At 53.7% G+C, this 18,806-nt stretch overlaps 1 protein-coding gene across 1 annotated transcript in view; it reads right to left on the bottom strand.

Annotated features, from left to right (window-relative positions):
• The window catches only part of APBB3 (amyloid beta precursor protein binding family B member 3), a 33,325-nt gene that overhangs the window by 12,098 nt on the left and 2,421 nt on the right, over positions 1-18,806 (bottom strand). Inside the window, exons 2-6 of the mRNA XM_024193940.2 lie at positions 3,802-3,992; positions 3,495-3,571; positions 1,551-1,611; positions 779-925; positions 214-341 (exon numbers count right to left, since the gene is read on the bottom strand). Coding sequence (XP_024049708.1) covers positions 214-341; positions 779-925; positions 1,551-1,611; positions 3,495-3,571; positions 3,802-3,992 — 604 coding nt within the window. The remainder of the gene's footprint in view (positions 1-213; positions 342-778; positions 926-1,550; positions 1,612-3,494; positions 3,572-3,801; positions 3,993-18,806) is intronic.

Below are 18,806 nucleotides of genomic sequence, written 5' to 3'. Positions count from 1 at the left end.
GCTATGTGCAGCGATGCCCCATTGCTGGGGTGACACCACGTCCTGGCACCAGACCCTAAGGGATCACAGAGCAGTTTCAAATGTCACTGGAGGCTGGATTACAGGACACGGGGCAGTCCTACCCACACGCCAGGGAGTGCGCCTGCTGTACCAGGGTGGCAAGGGCTCCGCCAGAGCGAGCTCCAGCAGCCCCCCAACCCCTCGGCCACTCACCTGCCATTGTTGCAGCCCACCCCCCAGACACGGATGTTGATGATGGGCTGGCAGTGGATCAGGCTATGATCCAGAGGGTCCAGTAAGCTCATTGTGTCCTTCTTCAGAATCATCACCATGTTCTGGTCCTGCAAGGAGAGAGCAGGGGCGCTCAGCGCACAGGCCTCCCCTTCCCCTCCCCAGGCTGACCAGCTTCCCCTCCCACCCATGCCAGAGGGGTGGCCAGAGGCAGGTGGGGATGGGACACCCTCTCCCCCACCAGAAGCTTTGAGGGCACCCCCAGGATGCATTGTTTGGGGAGGGCAGTGCCTGCGTCTGGGATCAGGATGGAGGAGCAGGCTGGGGGCACATGGGAAGTGACTCTCACCCTCTGCCCAGTGACCCTGAATCGGGCAGAGTTGCGGCTGCTACTGAGATGGCAGGAGATCCCCATGGAGAGTCACTAGCCAGGCTTGATGGAAGCCAAGACTCTGGGGCCAGCGTCCTGACTCTTGTGAGCAGATCCGCGCTCCTCCCAGGCACCCGTGGCACCCAGTGGCACCCCCATGTCAGGAAAGGGACTCACCTCACCCCAGCTACCCGCGGGGTCCCGACCCTCACACTTGCTCTGCGAGAGCTGCTGGATGCAGTTATTCACCGCGATGCTGCTCTTGCCCGGGGCCAGGTCCTCCTCCGGGATCTCCACCCAGCCCAGGGAGCGCACAACGAAGCACTGAAGGGGGAGACACATGGGGGTCACACTCAGCAACAGCCCAGACCCCCCCACCAGCTCCCCTCAGCCTCATTGAGCCTGACAGAGCCAAGGCCAATATAGCGACCCAGTCTGGGCAGAGGGCTAATCGATACAGTATAAACAGCTTCTGCCAAGCCAACCCTCTGGGGGCACTGCAATGCCAGCCTCCCAGGACTCTGAACATCAATCAACTGGGCCCAATGCCCCAGCTAGCCCAGCTACCAGCACCATCCTATGCCTCTGGAGGTTCCGCTGGGTGTAGGGGAATGGACTAGATGACCTCTTGAAGTCCCTCTCCAGTCCTGTGATTCTAAGAAGCCAGCAGAGCATATGGGTGAGAATTCAGGGCTCCACCCACTCTCTGTCTGTTCCCAGGGCTCACTCACAGCCAGCAAGGGAGTCATGAGAGCATGCTGGGTACTGAAATGCGCCTCAGGAGGCTGCCCATGGCCACTGGACAGGAGCAGCCCAGCCACACCAACAGCCCCTAGGGCCCAAACCCCTCCACTAGATCAGCCCAACCCCCTGTCCCAGCCCCTGAGCCCCCTCCCACACACTAACTCCCTTCCAGAGCCTGCACCAAATGGCCCCTCGGTGACAGTACCTTGGAGCCAGGCTCTGTGGCGCCAGGAGGGAACTCCTCCCCATGCCAGGGCATGAAGGTCCTGTAAAGGAAGGCACGGCATTAGCCATGGCAATGAGCAGGGCATGGCAGGGAGCAGCAGCAGGAGCCCAGCAGGCTGAGGGCCTCTGCCTCTGCCCAGAGCAGTGAGGGCACCGTGTCTGACCCTGCCTAGGGCTGGAAGGCATTGCTAACTCGCCCTGGCCTGGCCTGGTGGGTGCTCACTGGGGTGGGGTTTCTTGATAGAGACCCTGCCCCACTAGGAACTGGACCCAGGCCCACCAGCTGCTTCCACACAGGCCACCAAAGAGCCATGAGTTGGGGCCTGGGCGGTCTAGTCACAGGACCCCTCCTTCCCATTTCCCCATCAGTCCGTATGATCCCACAGCAAAGAGAACCAGCCCTTTTCTCCCATGGGCAGCACCAACAAACAGGGCTCTCCCATAAGAGGTGTAAGCATGTGCCCGCAGCACCCCGACCCTGGTCTCCGGAATCCACTCATCTGCTGTGACACGGGCCCCACTTCATGATCCAATGCAGAGACAACACAAGCTCTTGGCCCCACTGCCCCTGGGATCAGGGTGAACCCTCTCCTCTCTCCCTCCCCCAAGCTCTGTGCCCAGCCCCACCCCTGGGATCAGGACGAGTTCTCTCTCTCCTGAGACACTGTCTGGCTTGGGAAGATGTTGGCTGCTCCTGATCCAAACAGTATGACATGCCCTCATTTACCATTGTGAAGGGCACATGAAAAAGCAAGTATAATCCCAACATTCTCCAGCGTGCCAAGCAGGGATGCGGCATTTGCCCTAACAGATCAAGCCATGCCAACCCACCTAGCACAGCATCCTGCCGCCTGCAGTAGCTGGTACCTGACTCTTCTGAGGAAGTGATAAACAAGATACACCCCACGAGGCACCTGGCCCAATCTGCAATGCTGCTCAGGTGAGGAGAGGGGTTCCCTCCTGACCTGCTGGCCATAGCCCTGAAGCATGAGGTTTGATTCCCCTTAGTTAGCTGCCTAGCCAGATGTTGACAGTAAGAGAGTTTCTCCATGTGTAGATTTACTGGCACATGGCTGCAAGTTAAGCCAGTGGATTTGGGGGCTGCCCATGCAAAGGCATTGCCTCCCAGAGCAGGGAGGGCAAGTCCCACTCTTCAGAGCTGGGGCAGGAGGTCAGGATGGTTTAATTCATCCCTGGGTGTCACATGGCCAAACAGCCAGGGACAAACTGGGAAGTTTAGAGAGGAGACTCATGAGTGCTGAGGAGGCCGGAAGGAGTGGCTGAGGGGAAGGGGTTCCCTGCATGCCAGGTGCTCAGCAGTGACTATGTGGGGACAGATAGCTGACACCATGCAGCCCGGGGAGAAGGAGGTTCCTTAGAGGAGGATTGAGCATGGAACTAAGAGGAATGGGATGAAATTAAGAGGAAAATATAGTTTGATTGTCAGGAAACGGCTTCCTGATTGTGAGGCACCCATGGCTGTGGAATTGTCTCCCCAGGGAAGGAGCGGGACCCACCACTTGGGATGAAAGCTGGGCTAAGTCAAACCCTAGCAACAGACAGGAGCGGTGCAAGGGTTTTTGCTGCCCTAGGTTGCAGCGCTCCTCCTCAGAGCATTCGGCAGCGGGGATCCTTCTGCTCCACGTCTTCGGGGCACTTCGGCGGCGGGTTCCGGAGTGAGTGAAGGACCCGCCGCCGAAGCGCCCCGAAGACGCGGAGCGGAAGGACCCCCGCCACTGAATTGCCGCCCCCGAAATCCTGCCGCCCTAGGCGACCGCCTAGGGTCGCCTAGTGGAAGCGCCGGCCCTGGCAATAGGGATTAACCCAGGGAGGCGAACATGACAAGGTGCCAGTGACTTCTCTCCCCTGGGGTTTGTCCTAACCAGGCATGCTTTGGCAAGGTAATCTGTGCGGCGAGCCCTACCTTCTGGGCAACGATGCCACTGGACTGGGGACGGGTCTCTCCTCGGATGCGAGCTTTACTGCGGCTGCTGGTAGATCCTGAGCAGAGACAGGAGAAGAGACTCGTGAGAAGGCCACCAGAAAGCACATGGAGCTTGTGTGCAGATGAGTGTTCCTGGTGGGTGCAAGCCCCCCTGTTGACACAGCCCTACTTAGCCCTGGCCATCTCCCCTCCCAGGGTGACCGGAGGTGATTGATCTAATCTCATTCCTCCCACATGGAACTGGCAGTGCTAAGACTAAAGCCGACCTTCTCCTGGCATTCTGTACCGTTTCCTGCAATGCAGCTTCTCCGCTAGCCGCCAGGCTCCCTCCCAGGCCAGAAGTGCACGACGGCCGTTGCCACTGCGTGGTGCCCGTGGGCACATGCCAGTAGTAGGTCCCTGAGGAGTCGTGAATTTTCCTCCATCCTGGGGGAAGGTCAGGCTCTGTCTCCAGATTCTGGTCACTCCACAGGTTATCTAGGAACACAGAAAGCATCAGGCAGCTGGGGTCAGGGTTTGTGGAGCAACTTTCATCCTAAAGGATCCCAATGCACTTTACAGATACTGCACTGTCCCTTTACCCATGGCTGAAATGCAGCCACCTCTGGGGTGGGACACAGCACTTGTTTACCAGCAACCCTACATGATGGTTTAGGACCAGAAAGATATTACAGCGCATTCAGCTGGGAACCTTGCCAGAATGCAGTTATTCACACTGGAATTTGGCCAGGACACCGAGGCAAACACTCCAGCTCTTTAAGGGTCAGGGGGCCTGGGGCCAGCCAGCCCTGTTCACTTTATCAGCCCCAGCTTGAAGGGGTCAGGTGTGTTCTATAAGAAAGGGGGTTTAGCTCAGCTGGAGGAGGGAGAGGGGATCCTGCAATAGCCCCTGGAGCCGAAGGGACTGAGAGAGACAGAGGGGGAAAAGCCCTGGGTGGGCGGAGGAACTGCTGTTGGGTTTAATGTCTGCCCAAGTTTTACATTTGGAGACTAAAATTGTGTCTGGAAAAAGAACAGGAGTACTTGTGGCACCTTAGAGACTAACAAATTTATTTGAACATAAGCTTTCGTGGGCTAAAACTCACTTCATTGGATGCATGCAGTGTATTTTCCACTGCATGCATCCGATGAAGTGGGTTTTAGTCCACGAAAGCTTATGCTCAAATAAATTTGTTAGTCTCTAAGGTGCCACAAGTACTCCTCATTCTTTTTGCTGATACAGACTAACACGGCTGGTACTCTGAAACCTGTGCCTGGAAAGAGACTCTTGACAAGGCCGTGAGTCCCTCATCAGCTGGGGAGACAGGCCAGCACCCCTCCCGCGGCGCTGAATGCAGCCAAGCAATCGGCCCCAGGAACTGAGGCAGCAGCAGTTAGCATGGAGACAGACCGGGTAAGGCGCTCCTGCTGCAGTATCACTATGACTCAAGCAATCAGGACCTGTCCTCGATCACAGAAATGCAGGGCTGGAAAGGACCTGGAGAGGTCATCAAGTCTAGCCCCCGTGTTGAGCCAGGACACCACGCTGGAATGCAGCACCTCCAGCAGTACAGCACCCCTAGAGCCAGTCCGAGGTACCAGTTCAGTAGGAACTCAGAGGGAAGGGTGCTGCCTCTAGAAGACAAACAGCTGTGCATTATTAATAAGGCACCAAGTGAACAAATCAAAAGGACACAGTCCCTGCTCTGAAAAGCTGACAGTCTATGTAGGGGCATAAGCTGACAAAACAGAGTGGAAAGAGAAATGGGGGACAAGGGCATGAGGTAGTTGAGTGGTGCTGCACCTTGTTTGCTTTATATAGATGTGGTGTCACATTAACTGCTATGTTCATGTCTTATGCAGTGTTGGTGTAGCCGTGTCAGTCCCAGGGTATTAGAGAGACAAGGAGGGTGAGGTAATAGCTTTTATTGGACCAATTTCTGGGTGAGAGAGACAAGCTTTCATGTGCATGTCTTGTGGGTGCATCATCTGTGTATCCAAAACACACACACACACACACACGGCTGAGTATGCAGGGAGGGTCGAGGTAATTTTGTTTCCTGGCTCCATGTCACCAATCCAGTTCACTTCCTCTTTCTACAGTCTAGAATCTACAGTCTTGTCCTGGTGAATTTCAGCCAGGGCTGAGCCCTGATCCAGCTGTGATGGGGGAAGCCCCCTGGTTGTGGTGGAGCTGGCACGCTCCCAGAGAGTGGGGAGAGCATGAGGCAGGAGGGTCACTCCTGAGCCTCCTTGTATGAAATCCATTGGTTCATACTTAGATGGAAAAATTCACGTCGCAAAGGGGTGAGCTTGGGTGGGAGGCCCAGAGCTGAAGCGCCCCATGCACCGAAGTCCCTAGTGGCTCTGAACACAGAGGACTTGCAGGATCACATTCTGAAATGCTAACTGCGCTTGGAGCCCCTCCCTCGGGAGCTCCATCCAACTCTCACTGTAACAGCTGCTCGTCTTCATCTACATTCTTCCAGCAACTTACATCCCAAAGCACTTTGCACACACTATCCACGCAGCCCCACTGAAATGCAGCCAGCTCTGGGGTGGAGGGCGGCACCTAAAGGCACACAACAGCAAATTCTCATTCTTTTGAGAAGTACCTTTTAGCTCTGCAGCACACAGAACCCTGGGTTCTGAGCTCTCATCCAAAGGAAGTGCACGGTGCTGGACTTCTTATCCCCAGAAGGAGAAAGGGGCAGACTGACCCCTCTGGAATTGGCAGGGAGCCTGGGGGTAGGTCTGCACAGCAAAAAAAGCTCCATGGCAGTGAGTGTCAGGGTATGTCTACACTACGAAATTAGGTCGATTTTATAGAAGTTGATTTTTAGAAATTGAGTTTATACAGTCGATTCCGTATGTCCACACTAAGAGCATTAAGTCGGCGGAATGCGTCCTCACTACCGTGGCTAGCATCAACTTACGGAGCGGTGCACTGTGGGTAGCTATCCCACAGTTCCCGCAGTCTCCGCCGCCCATTGGAATTCTGCGTTAAGCTCTCAATGCCTGATGGGGCAAAAACATTGTCGCGGGTGGTTTTGGGTACATGTCGTCAGTCGCCCCTCCCTCCGGGAAAGCAACGTCAGACAGTTGTTTCGCGCCTTTTTTCCGTGCAGACGCCATACCATGGCAAGCATGGAGCCCGCTCAGCCAAGCTCACGGTCACTGCTGCTGTTGTGTCCTGGGTGCTGCTGTCAGCAGATGGTGCAGTAGGACTGCTAACCGTCATCATCCACAGCTTCCGCTGCAACTCTGCTCTCCTGCTCTTGTAAATGAGCTCAGTCTCAATAGCAAATTTCTCCAAGTTGTCAGAAATCTGCGCTTATCCTTGAGTATATGCAGAACCGGGCTAAAAGACACCAGCACGAGGAGGATTTTGATGAGGACATGGACACATACGTTCCTGAAAGCACGGGCTGTGGCAATTGGGACATCATGGCGGCACCGGGGCTGGTTGATATAGTGGAACACCGATTCTGGGCCAGGCAAACAAGCACAGACTGGTGGGACCGCATAGTGTTGCAGGTATCGGATGATTCACAGTGGCTCCGAAACTTTCACATGCGTAAGGCCACTTTCCTGGAACGCTGTGAGTTGCTTTCCCCCACCCTGAAGCGCATGAATACCAAGATGAGAGCTGCCCTGACAGTTGAGAAGTGAGTGGCAATAGCCCTGTGGAAGCTTGCAATGCCTGACTGCTACCGGTCAGTCGGGAATCAATTTGGAGTGGGCAAATCTACTGTGGGGGCTGCTGTGATCCAAGTAGCCAATGCAATCACTGACATTCTGTTTTCAAGGGTAGTGACTCTGGGAAATGTGCAGGTCACAGTGGATTGCTTTGCCGCAATGGGGTTCCCTAACTGTGGTGGGGCGATAGATGGAACGCATATCCCTATCTTGGCACCGGACCACCTTGCCAACCAGTACATAAACCGCAAGGGGTAATTCTCAATGGTGCTGCAAGCACTGGTGGATCACAAGGGATGTTTCACCGACATCAATGTGGGATGGCCAGGAAAGGTGCATGACGCTCGCATCTTTAGGAACTCTGGGCTGTTCGAGCAGCTGCAAGAAGGGACTTACTTCCCAGACCAGAAAATTACCGTTGGGGATGTTGAAATGCCAATAGTTATCCTTGGGGACCCAGCCTACCCCTTGCTCCCATGGCTCATGAAGCTGTACACAGGCAGCCTGGACAGTAGTAAGGAGCAGTTCAACTATAGGCTGAGCAAGTGCAGAATGATGGTAGAATGTGCCTTTGGACGTTTAAAAGCTCACTGGCACTGTTTGCTGAGTAGGTCAGACCTCAGCGCAACCAACATTCCCATTGTTATTGCTGCTTGCTGTGTGCTCCATAATATCTGTGAGAGTACGGGGGAGACGTTTATGGCGGGGTGGGAGGTTGAGGCAAATCGCCTGGCGTCCGATTATGAGCAGCCAGACACCAGGATGATTAGAAGAGCACAGCTAGGTGCACCGCGCATCACAGAGGCTTTGAAAACCAGTTTCATGACTGGCCAGGCTTTGGTGTGACAGTTGTGCGTGTTTCTCCTTGATGCAAACCCGCACCCTTTGTGGATTTTAATTCCCTGTAAGCCAACTACCCTCCCCCCTTCGAAATAAAGTAGCTATTGTTTTGAAACCATGCATTCTTTCTTTAATAATTAAAAAAAAAATTAGATCATGGACAAGGTAGCCCAGGTGGGGTGGGGGGGGGAGGGAAGGACAAGGCCACATTATTTATTGTAGCCTCACTACAAATCAAATTGCTTGAATGACAGCCTTCAGTTGCTTGGGCCATCTTCTGGAGTGGAGTGGCTGGGTGCCCACGTTCTTGGGCATATCGGTGAGGAGGCTAGGGAACATGGGGAGGAGGGGAGGCGGTTATACATCGGATGCAGCGGGGGTCTGTGCTCTTGTTGGCTTTCCTGCAGCTCCAACACATGCTTCATCATGTCCGTTTTCTCCCCCAACAGACGCTTCAGCATGTCCGTTTGCTCCCCCATTAGCCTCAGCATCGCGTCCTGGCTCCGCTCTTCACGCTCACTCAATTCTTTCCTGGCCTCTGCCACTGAATGCCTCCATGCATTGTGCTGTGCCCTATCAGTGTGGGAGGACTGCATCAGCTCAGAAAACATGTATCGCGAGTGCATTTTTTCCGCCTTCTAATCTGCGATAACCGCAGAGATGGAGATGATAGGGGGAGCGTAGAAACATTTGCACCTAGCGGGAGATAAAAAGGGAGAGTAAAATTGGGTTGGCTTCTTACGCCTTCATAACGTGGGAATGTTTTCAAACTGCAGCGCCCCCCTTTCCCAGAGCAAGCAATGGGTTGGGTTTCACATTTAAAAGGAGGGGCTGCAGTATTCGGGTAGATGTGTAGCACACACCTACCCCCACCTCACTGCATGGCTATTCTCTGAGATGATCCCTTCCCCCCTCCCCCTGCCTCATGGCTATTCTCCGGGATGATCCCTTCTCCCCTCCCCCCTGCCGCGTGGCTATTCTCCGGGATGATCCCTTTTAGCCAAGCGCAAACAGCCCAGCATGAACGGGGTCCTTTTACTGTTCCCTTACAAAAATTCCCCTATTTCAACCAGGTGACCATGAACACTATGGCTTTTAAACTCTGTACTGTAGTTACAAATGTGCACTCACCAGAGGTGCCTTCTCCGGCTTCAGGGTCAGGGATCCCATCTTGGGAGGGTATTGGCTCCAGGGTGATTAAAAGTTCCTGGCTGCTGGGGAGAACGGATTCACCACTTGCCTGCTGCGCATTCTCCTCCTCCTCCTCTTCCTCATCCGCAAAATCCTCCTCCGTGTTCCGTGAGACTCCCCCCTTGCAGGTGTCCACGGACAGTGGTGGGCAGGGCCGCCCGGAGGGGGGCAAGTTGGGCACGAGAATGGCTGAGGCTCCCTCCCCGGCCCGACCCCGGCCCCTCTCCCGGAGCCTCAGCGAATCCAAGAGCATCCCTGACTCCGGCAGGGCCTGAGCTCCTCCCCGCTTAGAGCCGTGTGGTAAGGGGGTGGGGCTGCGAGCTCCAGTGGGGCCTGAGCTCCCACCGCTCGGCCCGGAGCTCGCAGCCCCGCCCCCTTACCACGCAGCTCTGAGCAGGTAGGAGCTCAGGCCCCGCCAGAGCACGCTGCAGCACTGTCCAGGGATGCTCCTGGATGTGGCGCGCTGAGGCTCTGGGTGAGGGGGGAGCCGGGGGTAAGGGGCCAGGGCCGGGGGATTAGATAAGGGGCAGGGAGGGAGCAGAGGTTGGGGGGGGGCGGGCAGGGAACAGGGAACGGGGGGTTGGATCGTGGGCATTCTGGGGGTCTGTCAGGACTCAGCGGGGGGGTGGATAGGGGTCGGAGCAGTCAGGGGACAGGGAGCAGGGGTGGGGTCCCGGCGTGGTGGTTGGGGGGTCTCTGGGGGACGGTGAGGGGACAAGGAGCAGGATGGGTCGGGGATTCTGAGGGGGGTGGGCAGTCGGGGGGCAGGAAGTGGGTGGGGGTCGGATAGGGGGCAGGGACAGGCTGTTTGGGAGGCACAGCCTTCCCTACCCTAAAGCTCATTCAGCAGTTTGAGGCTTGCAGAAGAGCCAAGCGGTTAGCTTTTCCATTACGGCTGCCGTCCCTTTCACTTCTCAAATGCCAAATTATAGTCTATATTTAATTTCAGTGCCATAGGGAGATTCATATCAGGGGAGGGTAGCTTCATTTAAAATTAGCCACTGGGGGAGGGATCACATGAGAAGAGCAATATCCTACACCACCTACCTCCTTCCCAACCCTACAAAGGGAGACCCCCCTCCCCTACATTCCCTGAGGCTTCAGAGGGGTTAATTCAGTGGTTCTCAAACTTTTGTACTGGTGACCCCTTTCACATAGCAAACCTCTGAGTGCGACCCCCCTTATAAATTAAAAACACTTTTTTATATATTTAACGCTATTATAAATGCTGGAGGCAAAGCGGGGTTTGAGGTGGAGGCTGGCAGCTCGCGACCCTCAGTAATAACCTCGTGACCCCCTGAGGGGTCCTGACTCCCAGTTTGAGACCCCCTGGGTTAATTTAATTTTAGCACCCTGTGTCCATTCACATGCATGTGCTATTTTGAGCATTTCAGTTTTCACAACATAGGCTCATCCCAGATTCTGGAACAAGCTCAAATGCTCAGTTCGTGGAGTATGTACATAAGCTATACTAAAGACAAACCCACAGTAACAGTCTCCAGTTTGTGAGGGACCCCATGGAGCCAGTCTCTAGGAAACAGATAAATGCATGGAGGTTAAGTCCATTAATGGCTATTAGCCAGGATGGGTAAGGAATAGTGTCCCTAGCCTCTGTTTGTCAGAGGGTGGATGGAGATGGATGGCAGGAGAGAGATCACTTGATCATTACCTGTTAAGTTCACTCCCTCTAGGGTACTTGGCATTGGCCATTGTCGGTAGACAGGATACTGGGCTGGATGGATCTTTGGTCTGACCCAGTATGGCCATTCTTATGTTCTTACGTTCTAACCTAAATGAACCCAAAGTTATGGAGACAGATATGAGTCAAGGAAGCCAGCAGAGTATCAGAAACCTGGAAAAATCTCTGACTGGATGGGCTCAGGCGTTTGGTCACAAGCTGAGGTGGTTCAAAAGTGTTGGATTTTTTTAAGCAGAATTTTTTTTATTGTTTCTTTAAACAATCATACACAACAAGCAGCAAATATTTGGCCACACACTTCTGAAACCCCAAACCATATTCAGGTTTTGGCAGACTAATTTCAGCTTTTCAATTAAAAAAACCACAACAAATTTTGAAGGAAAGCAGACATTGTCCATGATTTTTTCTGCTTTTTAAAAACCCCTAGTTTTCAATCCAAAAAAAGTTTTGACGGAAAATATTTGTTCAACCCTTTTAATGAGCTTTAGTGCCTTTTAGCACTAGCTGATGCTGAGAACCAGTGATACCTTGTAAAGAAGTTTTCTCAAAACTGGGTTTGTGCCGAGATGCGTAAGGTTTATTTTTCCCAGGGCCACCCGTGGGTGGGGGGGGGAGCAAGTGGGGCAATTTGCCCTAGGGCCCGCAGGGGCCCCCACGAGAATACAGTATTGTATAGTATTGCATTTTTTTTATGGAAGGGGCCCCCGAAATTGCTTTGCCCCAGGCCCCCTGAATCCTCTGGGCGGCCCTGGTGGTGGGATAGTGGTAGGGTCCCCCCCTAGAATGGCATGCAGCTGTTCATAGAAGTGGCCTGTGTGTGGGGCTCTGACTCGGAGTGACCTTTTGCCTCCTCTGTCTTTTGGTAGGCTTGCCTGAGCTCCATAACTTTCACTCAGCACTGCTGTGTGTCCCTGGTGTAGCCTCTGTCCAACATGCCCTGTGAGATTTTGGCAAATATATTTCCATTTCCTCTTTTGGATTGAAGTTCTGCCTGCACGGATTCTCCTCCTCATACTGCGATCAGATCCAGTGTCTCTCTTTCGGTCCATGATGGAGCTCATTTGCGATTCTGGGACTGCATGGTCACCTGTGCTGCTGAGTGCTCCTGAGCTTGCCACGCTGACCAAACAGGAAATGAAATTCAAAAATTCCCGGGGCTTTTCCTGTATACCTGGCTAGTGCATCGGAGTTCAAAATGCTGTCCAGAGCGGTCACAATGGAGCACTCTGGGATAGCTCCTGGAGGCCAATACCATCGATTTGCGTCCACACTACTCCAAATTTGACCCAGTAAGGTCAATTTTAGCGCTACTCCTCTCATCGGGAAGGAGTACATAAGTCGATTTTAAGAGCCCTTTAGGTCGACTGAACAGGGTTGGTTGTGTGGACGCGGTCATTTTTAAATCAACCTAACGCGGCTAAATTCGAACTAACCCCATAGTGTAGACCAGGCCTCAGAGCCCAGGTAAACTGCTTTGGGCTTATGGTGCTCACGCTGCAGAGCTAAAATAGCAATGTAGACATTTGGGCTTGGTCTGGAGCCCAGGCTCTGAAACCCAGTGAGCAAGAGGGTCTCAGAGGCTGGGCCTAGAGAACAAGCCACCCTGCCACTCCAGAGGTGTCCAAGCAGGAGAGGAACACATACTTCCTGGCTTCAAACCCAATGAGCCAGCCCAAGCCCAGGGGAGTTGTGAGGGAATACACCCCCATATTTCCAGCCTACTCACTATTGGAATAATCTTTGTACAAAGTATGCCTGGTAAGGTATCCTTTGAAAACTCATCATTTGCTGGTCAGTATTGTCCTGGTAAAATATGTGTGGCAATATTATATGAGAAGTTATAAGATTTCCCTGAACGGTGCTATTAACACACGTTCCAAACCACACAGCCCTGCGCAAATGGAAGCTGACAAACAGCTGTCCTAAACAAAGGAATGTGCGCTCTGCTTAATTTGCATGTAAGCAGTAAACAGGGTCATCAAGCAGGAAGGGAAGACAAAGGAAATTCAAATAGGTGAAAAAACCATCAGGGAACATCCTTGCACATAGACTGGCTCCTGGTTCTCAGCTGGAACCTCAGTTACCAAGCAGTGCTGCATGTGCACAGGACACTAGCTAGCTTAGCGAAGTAAGGACACAGCAAGCGCAGCCTGCCAGAAATACACACACACCAGCTGCAGTTGCTGCAGGGATTAGTGCGGTTATCTGAATGAATGAGGATTCCATAGCTCCGTCACTGAATCCATGCCTTGATTCACAGGCAGGCAGGATCCTCCAGATACAGAAGCACGGGCTCATCAGAACCTCTGTACAATGCTGGGGGTCGTTTTGTTCAGTGCAGTGACGGGACTAGGGACTGTAATAACATCCCTGATCACGAGGATCTCAAACTGCTTTTACAACTCTGGGCCAGCCTCACAACTCTCCTGGGAATGGGGTGAGCATCTGTCCCATTTTACAGATGGGGAGACAGCAAGGTGCTCAAGATCACAGAGCAAATAAACCATAGAACCTACCCAGGAGTCCTGACTTGCAACCATCCCTGCTCTATCCACTAGCCCACACGCGCTTCTGCAATGAGCATGTGTGGCTATTACAGTGGGTGACTGATCATGTGTTTTAATGTCAAGCAAACAGCTAAAGGAATTCAGTGGCATCAAGACAGCAGAAAGGCTGTGGCTGGAGACACTCAAAAGCCAGGAAATTCAGCATGATGCTCTGGCACATACAGGTGGGGTTAAGTTGCCATCTCTAGTACCTCACTCTCTGTAGCCAAGTGACTGATTCCTGGAAGGTTTTGCAGGTTGCAATCTCTACCCCTAATGCTGCATTAGCCAATCCGGATTATTTATACCAACAGTCTCTTCAACAGAATTGGATCACACAGCTCTGGAGGGGCTTCCCAGACAGTCTGAGCTCCTCCTCCAAGGAGGGACCAGAGATTCGGCTCAGCCCAGCAGCCCTGAAGATCCTCCCAAAGCAAAGGAACCCAGGCTGCCAAAGCCACCTGCAGCTGGGAGATGTAGGCCCCAAACCCCAGCCTGAGAGTGAATAGCAGAGAGCTAATGCCGTTGCCACACACCCTGCACTGGGGGCCCCGAGGCAGGGGCTGTACAGGCGAAGGGCTGGAGCTGGTTGTCCCCAGAGACACACTCAGAGCAAATGCACCACTAATTAGATGGAGCCGAAGCTAATTCATTCTCTGGGCTGGCACGTTCCCCAGCACAGGAGGTTCAGCATCTCCTCTGCCAATGGCCATCTCAGGCACACAGGATCTGAGTCAAAGGCACTCTCCAAAGCCTCCATTTACAGTGCAAGGAGCAATGCTAGCCCTGGAGCATCAATCCCCAGGACGGCCCAGCCAGAGAGCTCAGGCACACACAGGGAGAGATGCATTACAAACCCAGTGCCACCAAGGCAAGGCTGGCATAGCGCAGCAGGAGCACAATGTGCTGCAGTCAAGGCTCAGGCGGGATGGTGTGACATTCTATATCTTGGGGGAGCGTACTGTAACCCCCATATTCCTCATTTTCAAATAATCATGATCTTACCTTACAAGGCATGCTTTATATGTATCAGGGGAAAGGTTATGATCTGCTGAAAGTCATTTCTCTATCCATATATGTATATCATTAATGCATATGAAGTTATGAGAATTGTGTAGTATGGTTGTCACTAAAATGTGCTGTAAGTTGGGGGAATGAGCCAGATATTAGCTCCCCAGAGGAAACAGCAAGGAAAGTAACAAATGCCCGGGCAGGGTGTCAAACAACCCATCAACAACCATTGTCCAGCAAGGGAGCTACAATGCAATGACTCATCTGCATGAGGCCACACCAGGGGAATTGCTCAACCTTGCTTGGAGAGAGTAATGCTCACCTGACTCTGAAGAGGGGGGCAAAGCCAAGGGGGAGGAAAGAACATAATAAAAGGGAGAGACATTTGCCATGTTCTTCCTCTCTCTTCCACCTACATCTACAGACACCACCACCACCAAACGACTGAAGTGCTAATCAAAGGGGAGAGCCTGACTGAAGAGCAACCAGCCAGCCTGTGGTGAGAAGCATCTAAGGACATCTAAGTTTGTAAGGACATTGAAAGTGTTAAGATCACTTAAAATCTATCTTTATAGTTAATAAATGTGTTTGTTTATTCTACCTGAAGCAGTGCGTTTGGTTTGAAGCATGACAGAGGCTCCCCTTGGGATAACAAGCCTGGCACATATCAATTTCTTTGTTAAATTGACAAACTCATATAAGCTTGCAGCATCCAGTGGGCATAACCAGACACTGCAAGATGGAGGTTCCTAGGGTTGTGTCTGGGACCAGAGATATTGGCTAGTGTCATTCGTTTGAAAGTACACCTCTACCCCGATATAACGCTGTCCTCAGGAGCCAAAAAATCTTACTGCGTTATAGGTGAAACCGTGTTATATCGAACTTGCTTTGATCCGCCAGAGCGCACAGCCCCACCCCCCCAGAGCGCTGCTTTACCGCGTTATATCTGAATTTGTGTTATATCGGGTCGCGTTATATCGGGGTAGAGGTATAGCTGGGAGCAGCTTACATGCCAGAAGCTGTGTATGAACATCCCAGGAATGAAGTTCTCACAGCAGAACAGGGTCAGGCTGGCTCCCAGAGTCAAGGATTGGAGTGACTTAGCAGACCACCGGTCCAGATAACACCAGAGGGGAAGGTCACAGACAGCCTTTCATCTCCAGCCGTTACATTTCAGATCACAAAACACAGTGCAAACAATCTACAGGGACCGCATGCCCCAGCTGCATGGCATCCCCTCGCGCCACCCTGGGGCACTGGGACTTGGAGGGAAGACTGGCCCCTGCTAAGCACTAACACCGTGTCCCGTAACACCTGCCTCTGCCTTTCTCTCAATCCCCCACCAATTACTGACCAGGCCCAGTGCTGTTCTGCTTCTGAGATACGTTGAGCTCACCAGTCATGGTGGTGTGGCTACACACAGCCTCCGCAGGGGCAGGAGTGAGGGGGTCTAATGTGCGCCACACCAGCTGATGCTTTGTGGGGAGGAAGAGGAGGAAGGAAAGTAAAAGGGAAATCATTGAGGATCTTGGAGGCCCAGAATGCCACCTTCCCCACTTCAGAAGCAGGAGAATAGCTCAGTCCCTGTCCCTCCTCAGAATGGACATGAATCAGAACCTGCAGCCCAGCTCTTCCTTGCAGGAATCAAAGGTGCAGTATCTGTAACTGTATCCGTTCCCGGGAATACAGCTAAAAATAGCCAAAGGTCAGCATGCCCCTGCTGCATTATTATCTTGTTGAGACGCCCAACATGGGCAGAACAGAAGGTGAATAATCCATCACCAGGCTCTAGCATACTCCGTGCCTCTGCTCTCCCCGGCGGCACAACCCGCCCAGGCAGCTGCAAGCCACACTTTACTTAATCAGGTCCCGTCATCAGTCGGGCCGGCTCAGCCAGCTGCTGGTAGAAGCCGCCTGCACCCTCCACATGGAAAGATTAATGCCCCAGCATAGAGCCTGCAGCAAAGCAGCCAGCTGCGGCCCAGCTCCTTCCTACCACTGGAACCATCACATCCACTGCCAGCCACACAGCCTCTGTCACTGCCAAAGCCCTTTGCTCAGGAGGTCAGGACAGTGCCCAGACGGTGCCCAAGCATGGCCCACAACCTGCCAGGGGCCCAAGGGCTACACTGCATCTATCTATCCCCAGGAGGGGTTGAGGACCTGGCGTTGCTCTGAAAGGGGTGATACATATGAGGAAGACACAAGGCCATTGGGGTCTGAACCAGAGAAAGTTTGTGCCTTATCCAAGCAGAGAGGACACCATGCCTCTCTCAACACGGCACTTGCAACACTGTGCTGGGAATATGGCATTGAGGCCGAGCTCCGCTGTGCCAGGAAGACAGAGGCAAATTGGAGGGAACCAAGAAGAGCCACAAAATGATCAGGGGGCTGGAGGGAAAGGCAAAAGCACTAATGGCCCTTTGTAGTCACGGCTCCCCTGATGTCAGTGAGCATTGGGCCAGGCCCCAGATCTGCAGTACCTGGCCGAGCAAGCGCTAAGAGGAGCTGGGGGAGGAAACTGTTGGTGTGGAGTTGAAATTAAGGCCTGTTGACCTGAAACCTAATCCTCCAAACAGGAGCAGGTTCCCCACTAGGGCCAGGGCAGCTCTCCCAAGGGTGCATTCCCCAGGCATGGTTACATCCCGTCTGATCCTAACTGCTCAAGCAATGGGGCTCCCAGCCCCTCCACCCTCGCCCCTCCTGCTGCACTGTCAGGAAATTGGTCCCTGAGACTCAGCCTAAATTTTCCTTTTAATTCCCGCACAGCCACACCCCGTTGGGCTTTGCCCCCCTCAACTGCACATGCCTCTCCTAGCCTAGCACTCGAATTGGCTCCCTGGATGAGCTACTACCAGGAGGTCAGGCGCAATGACCTGCCAGGTGCCCTGCAGAAGGGAAGGGCAAACGAGTTTGTGTCCTTGCCCCTCAGCTTGTCTAAAATACCAGGCGACGGGGAGCCTCCCTCTCCTTGCTGAGGGGTGGGGCCGTCCCAAAGGTTCAACAGTGCGGGACTCGCCAGCCCCCCCCCCCCCCCCCCCACCTGGGGAAAGCTGCCACCACTGCGATGTCAGCATCCTGCTGCGAATCTCAGCAAGAAGGCAGGTTCCTAAGTGGGAACAGCAGTTTACGAAACAAGCCCGCTGGCAGGGCGGCTTTGCCAACTACCAATGAGCAGGAATGACACAACCCACACCCCTTTATGCAGCAGAGAAGCCCCCCTCTAAAGGGCCAGCTGCTGCCCTGACCCCAGGCAGCTGTGGTCAGACCAGCTTCCTGGGCCACAGCATCACATCAAGGTTCCTCCCCACCCTGGACTCTCAGCCACGTTTTCCCAGAGATCTCATTGGTTGGGTTGTTTGCAGAGGGTGCACACTGCTTAGTCCCCACCCCCAGGCAGCTGGCCTCACTTCTGACAGACTGGGGGTCCGTGTTCTGCACCCCAGTGCCCAGAGGCAGCTGGCCAGGAGGGGATGGGGTGAGCCCCATGCTTTCCCAGAAGGGGATAACGTGGGCCAGAGGGGCTGCAAAGTGGGGGCCATTTAGGCTGACGGGAAAGCCTCAACTGAGGGAAGCTCACCGGTGCAGGAACAGACGGGGCTTCTAGAAAGCCAGGGAGCTGGGAGCAGAAAGGAGGCTGCAGGGAGTCACTGGCAGTCACTCTCCCTGAGACAAGGGGGAGAAAGGGATTTGGACCCAAGAGGAAGGGTTTGTGTTGTCTAGCAACCCAGGAGATTGGGGTTTGGTTAGAAGGGTGGAGAACGCAAGGCTGGGATAGGCAAGGTAGGAAGCACTCCAGGGGAGAGGCAGGAAGGTTTGTGCTAGTACAGAGCTCTGCTGCTGGAGATAGGGTCTCTAGTAGGGTCCCAGTGTAGGGAGCTGGCCTGAGTTCCCCTGAGCGAGTGGCACAATCTAGGCTGTGAACTTGAAGACTGTCCAGAACCATTTGCTCTAGTCACAGAGGGCAGTGGGGTTAAGCACTGCTTGGGACAGTGTGGAAGATGTTGACAGTACTCTGGAAGGGAAGGAGCACTGTTACTTGGTCAAACGGCTAGGCCCCGAAGATGAGGCGCAGCAGCTCCCGAGGAGCAAGAGAAGGGCCACAGCGCAAGAGTGTGAGATGGCAGGCTGAGGAACCACAAGAAGAGGGCCTCAGGCTGGAAGAGCTAATGCTTAGACCACCCAGGAGGAGGTGCCCCCTGTGAGTAGAGGCCCCCCGTGACAGGAATCTTGACACTGGCTCCGCAAGAGACATATTTTGAATACAAGCCTTTTCCTGTCTTTCATTCAATGCATAGAGAGACTGTGCCCAGAGCCTGATCTCAG

Source organism: Terrapene carolina, unplaced genomic scaffold, assembly GCF_002925995.2.
Source record: "Terrapene carolina triunguis isolate 2854851 unplaced genomic scaffold, T_m_triunguis-2.0 Scaffold838, whole genome shotgun sequence".
NCBI classification, from domain to species: Eukaryota; Metazoa; Chordata; order Testudines; family Emydidae; genus Terrapene; species Terrapene triunguis.
Note: the sequence above shows the minus strand (reverse complement) of the source record. Positions and strands in the feature narration are given on the sequence as shown.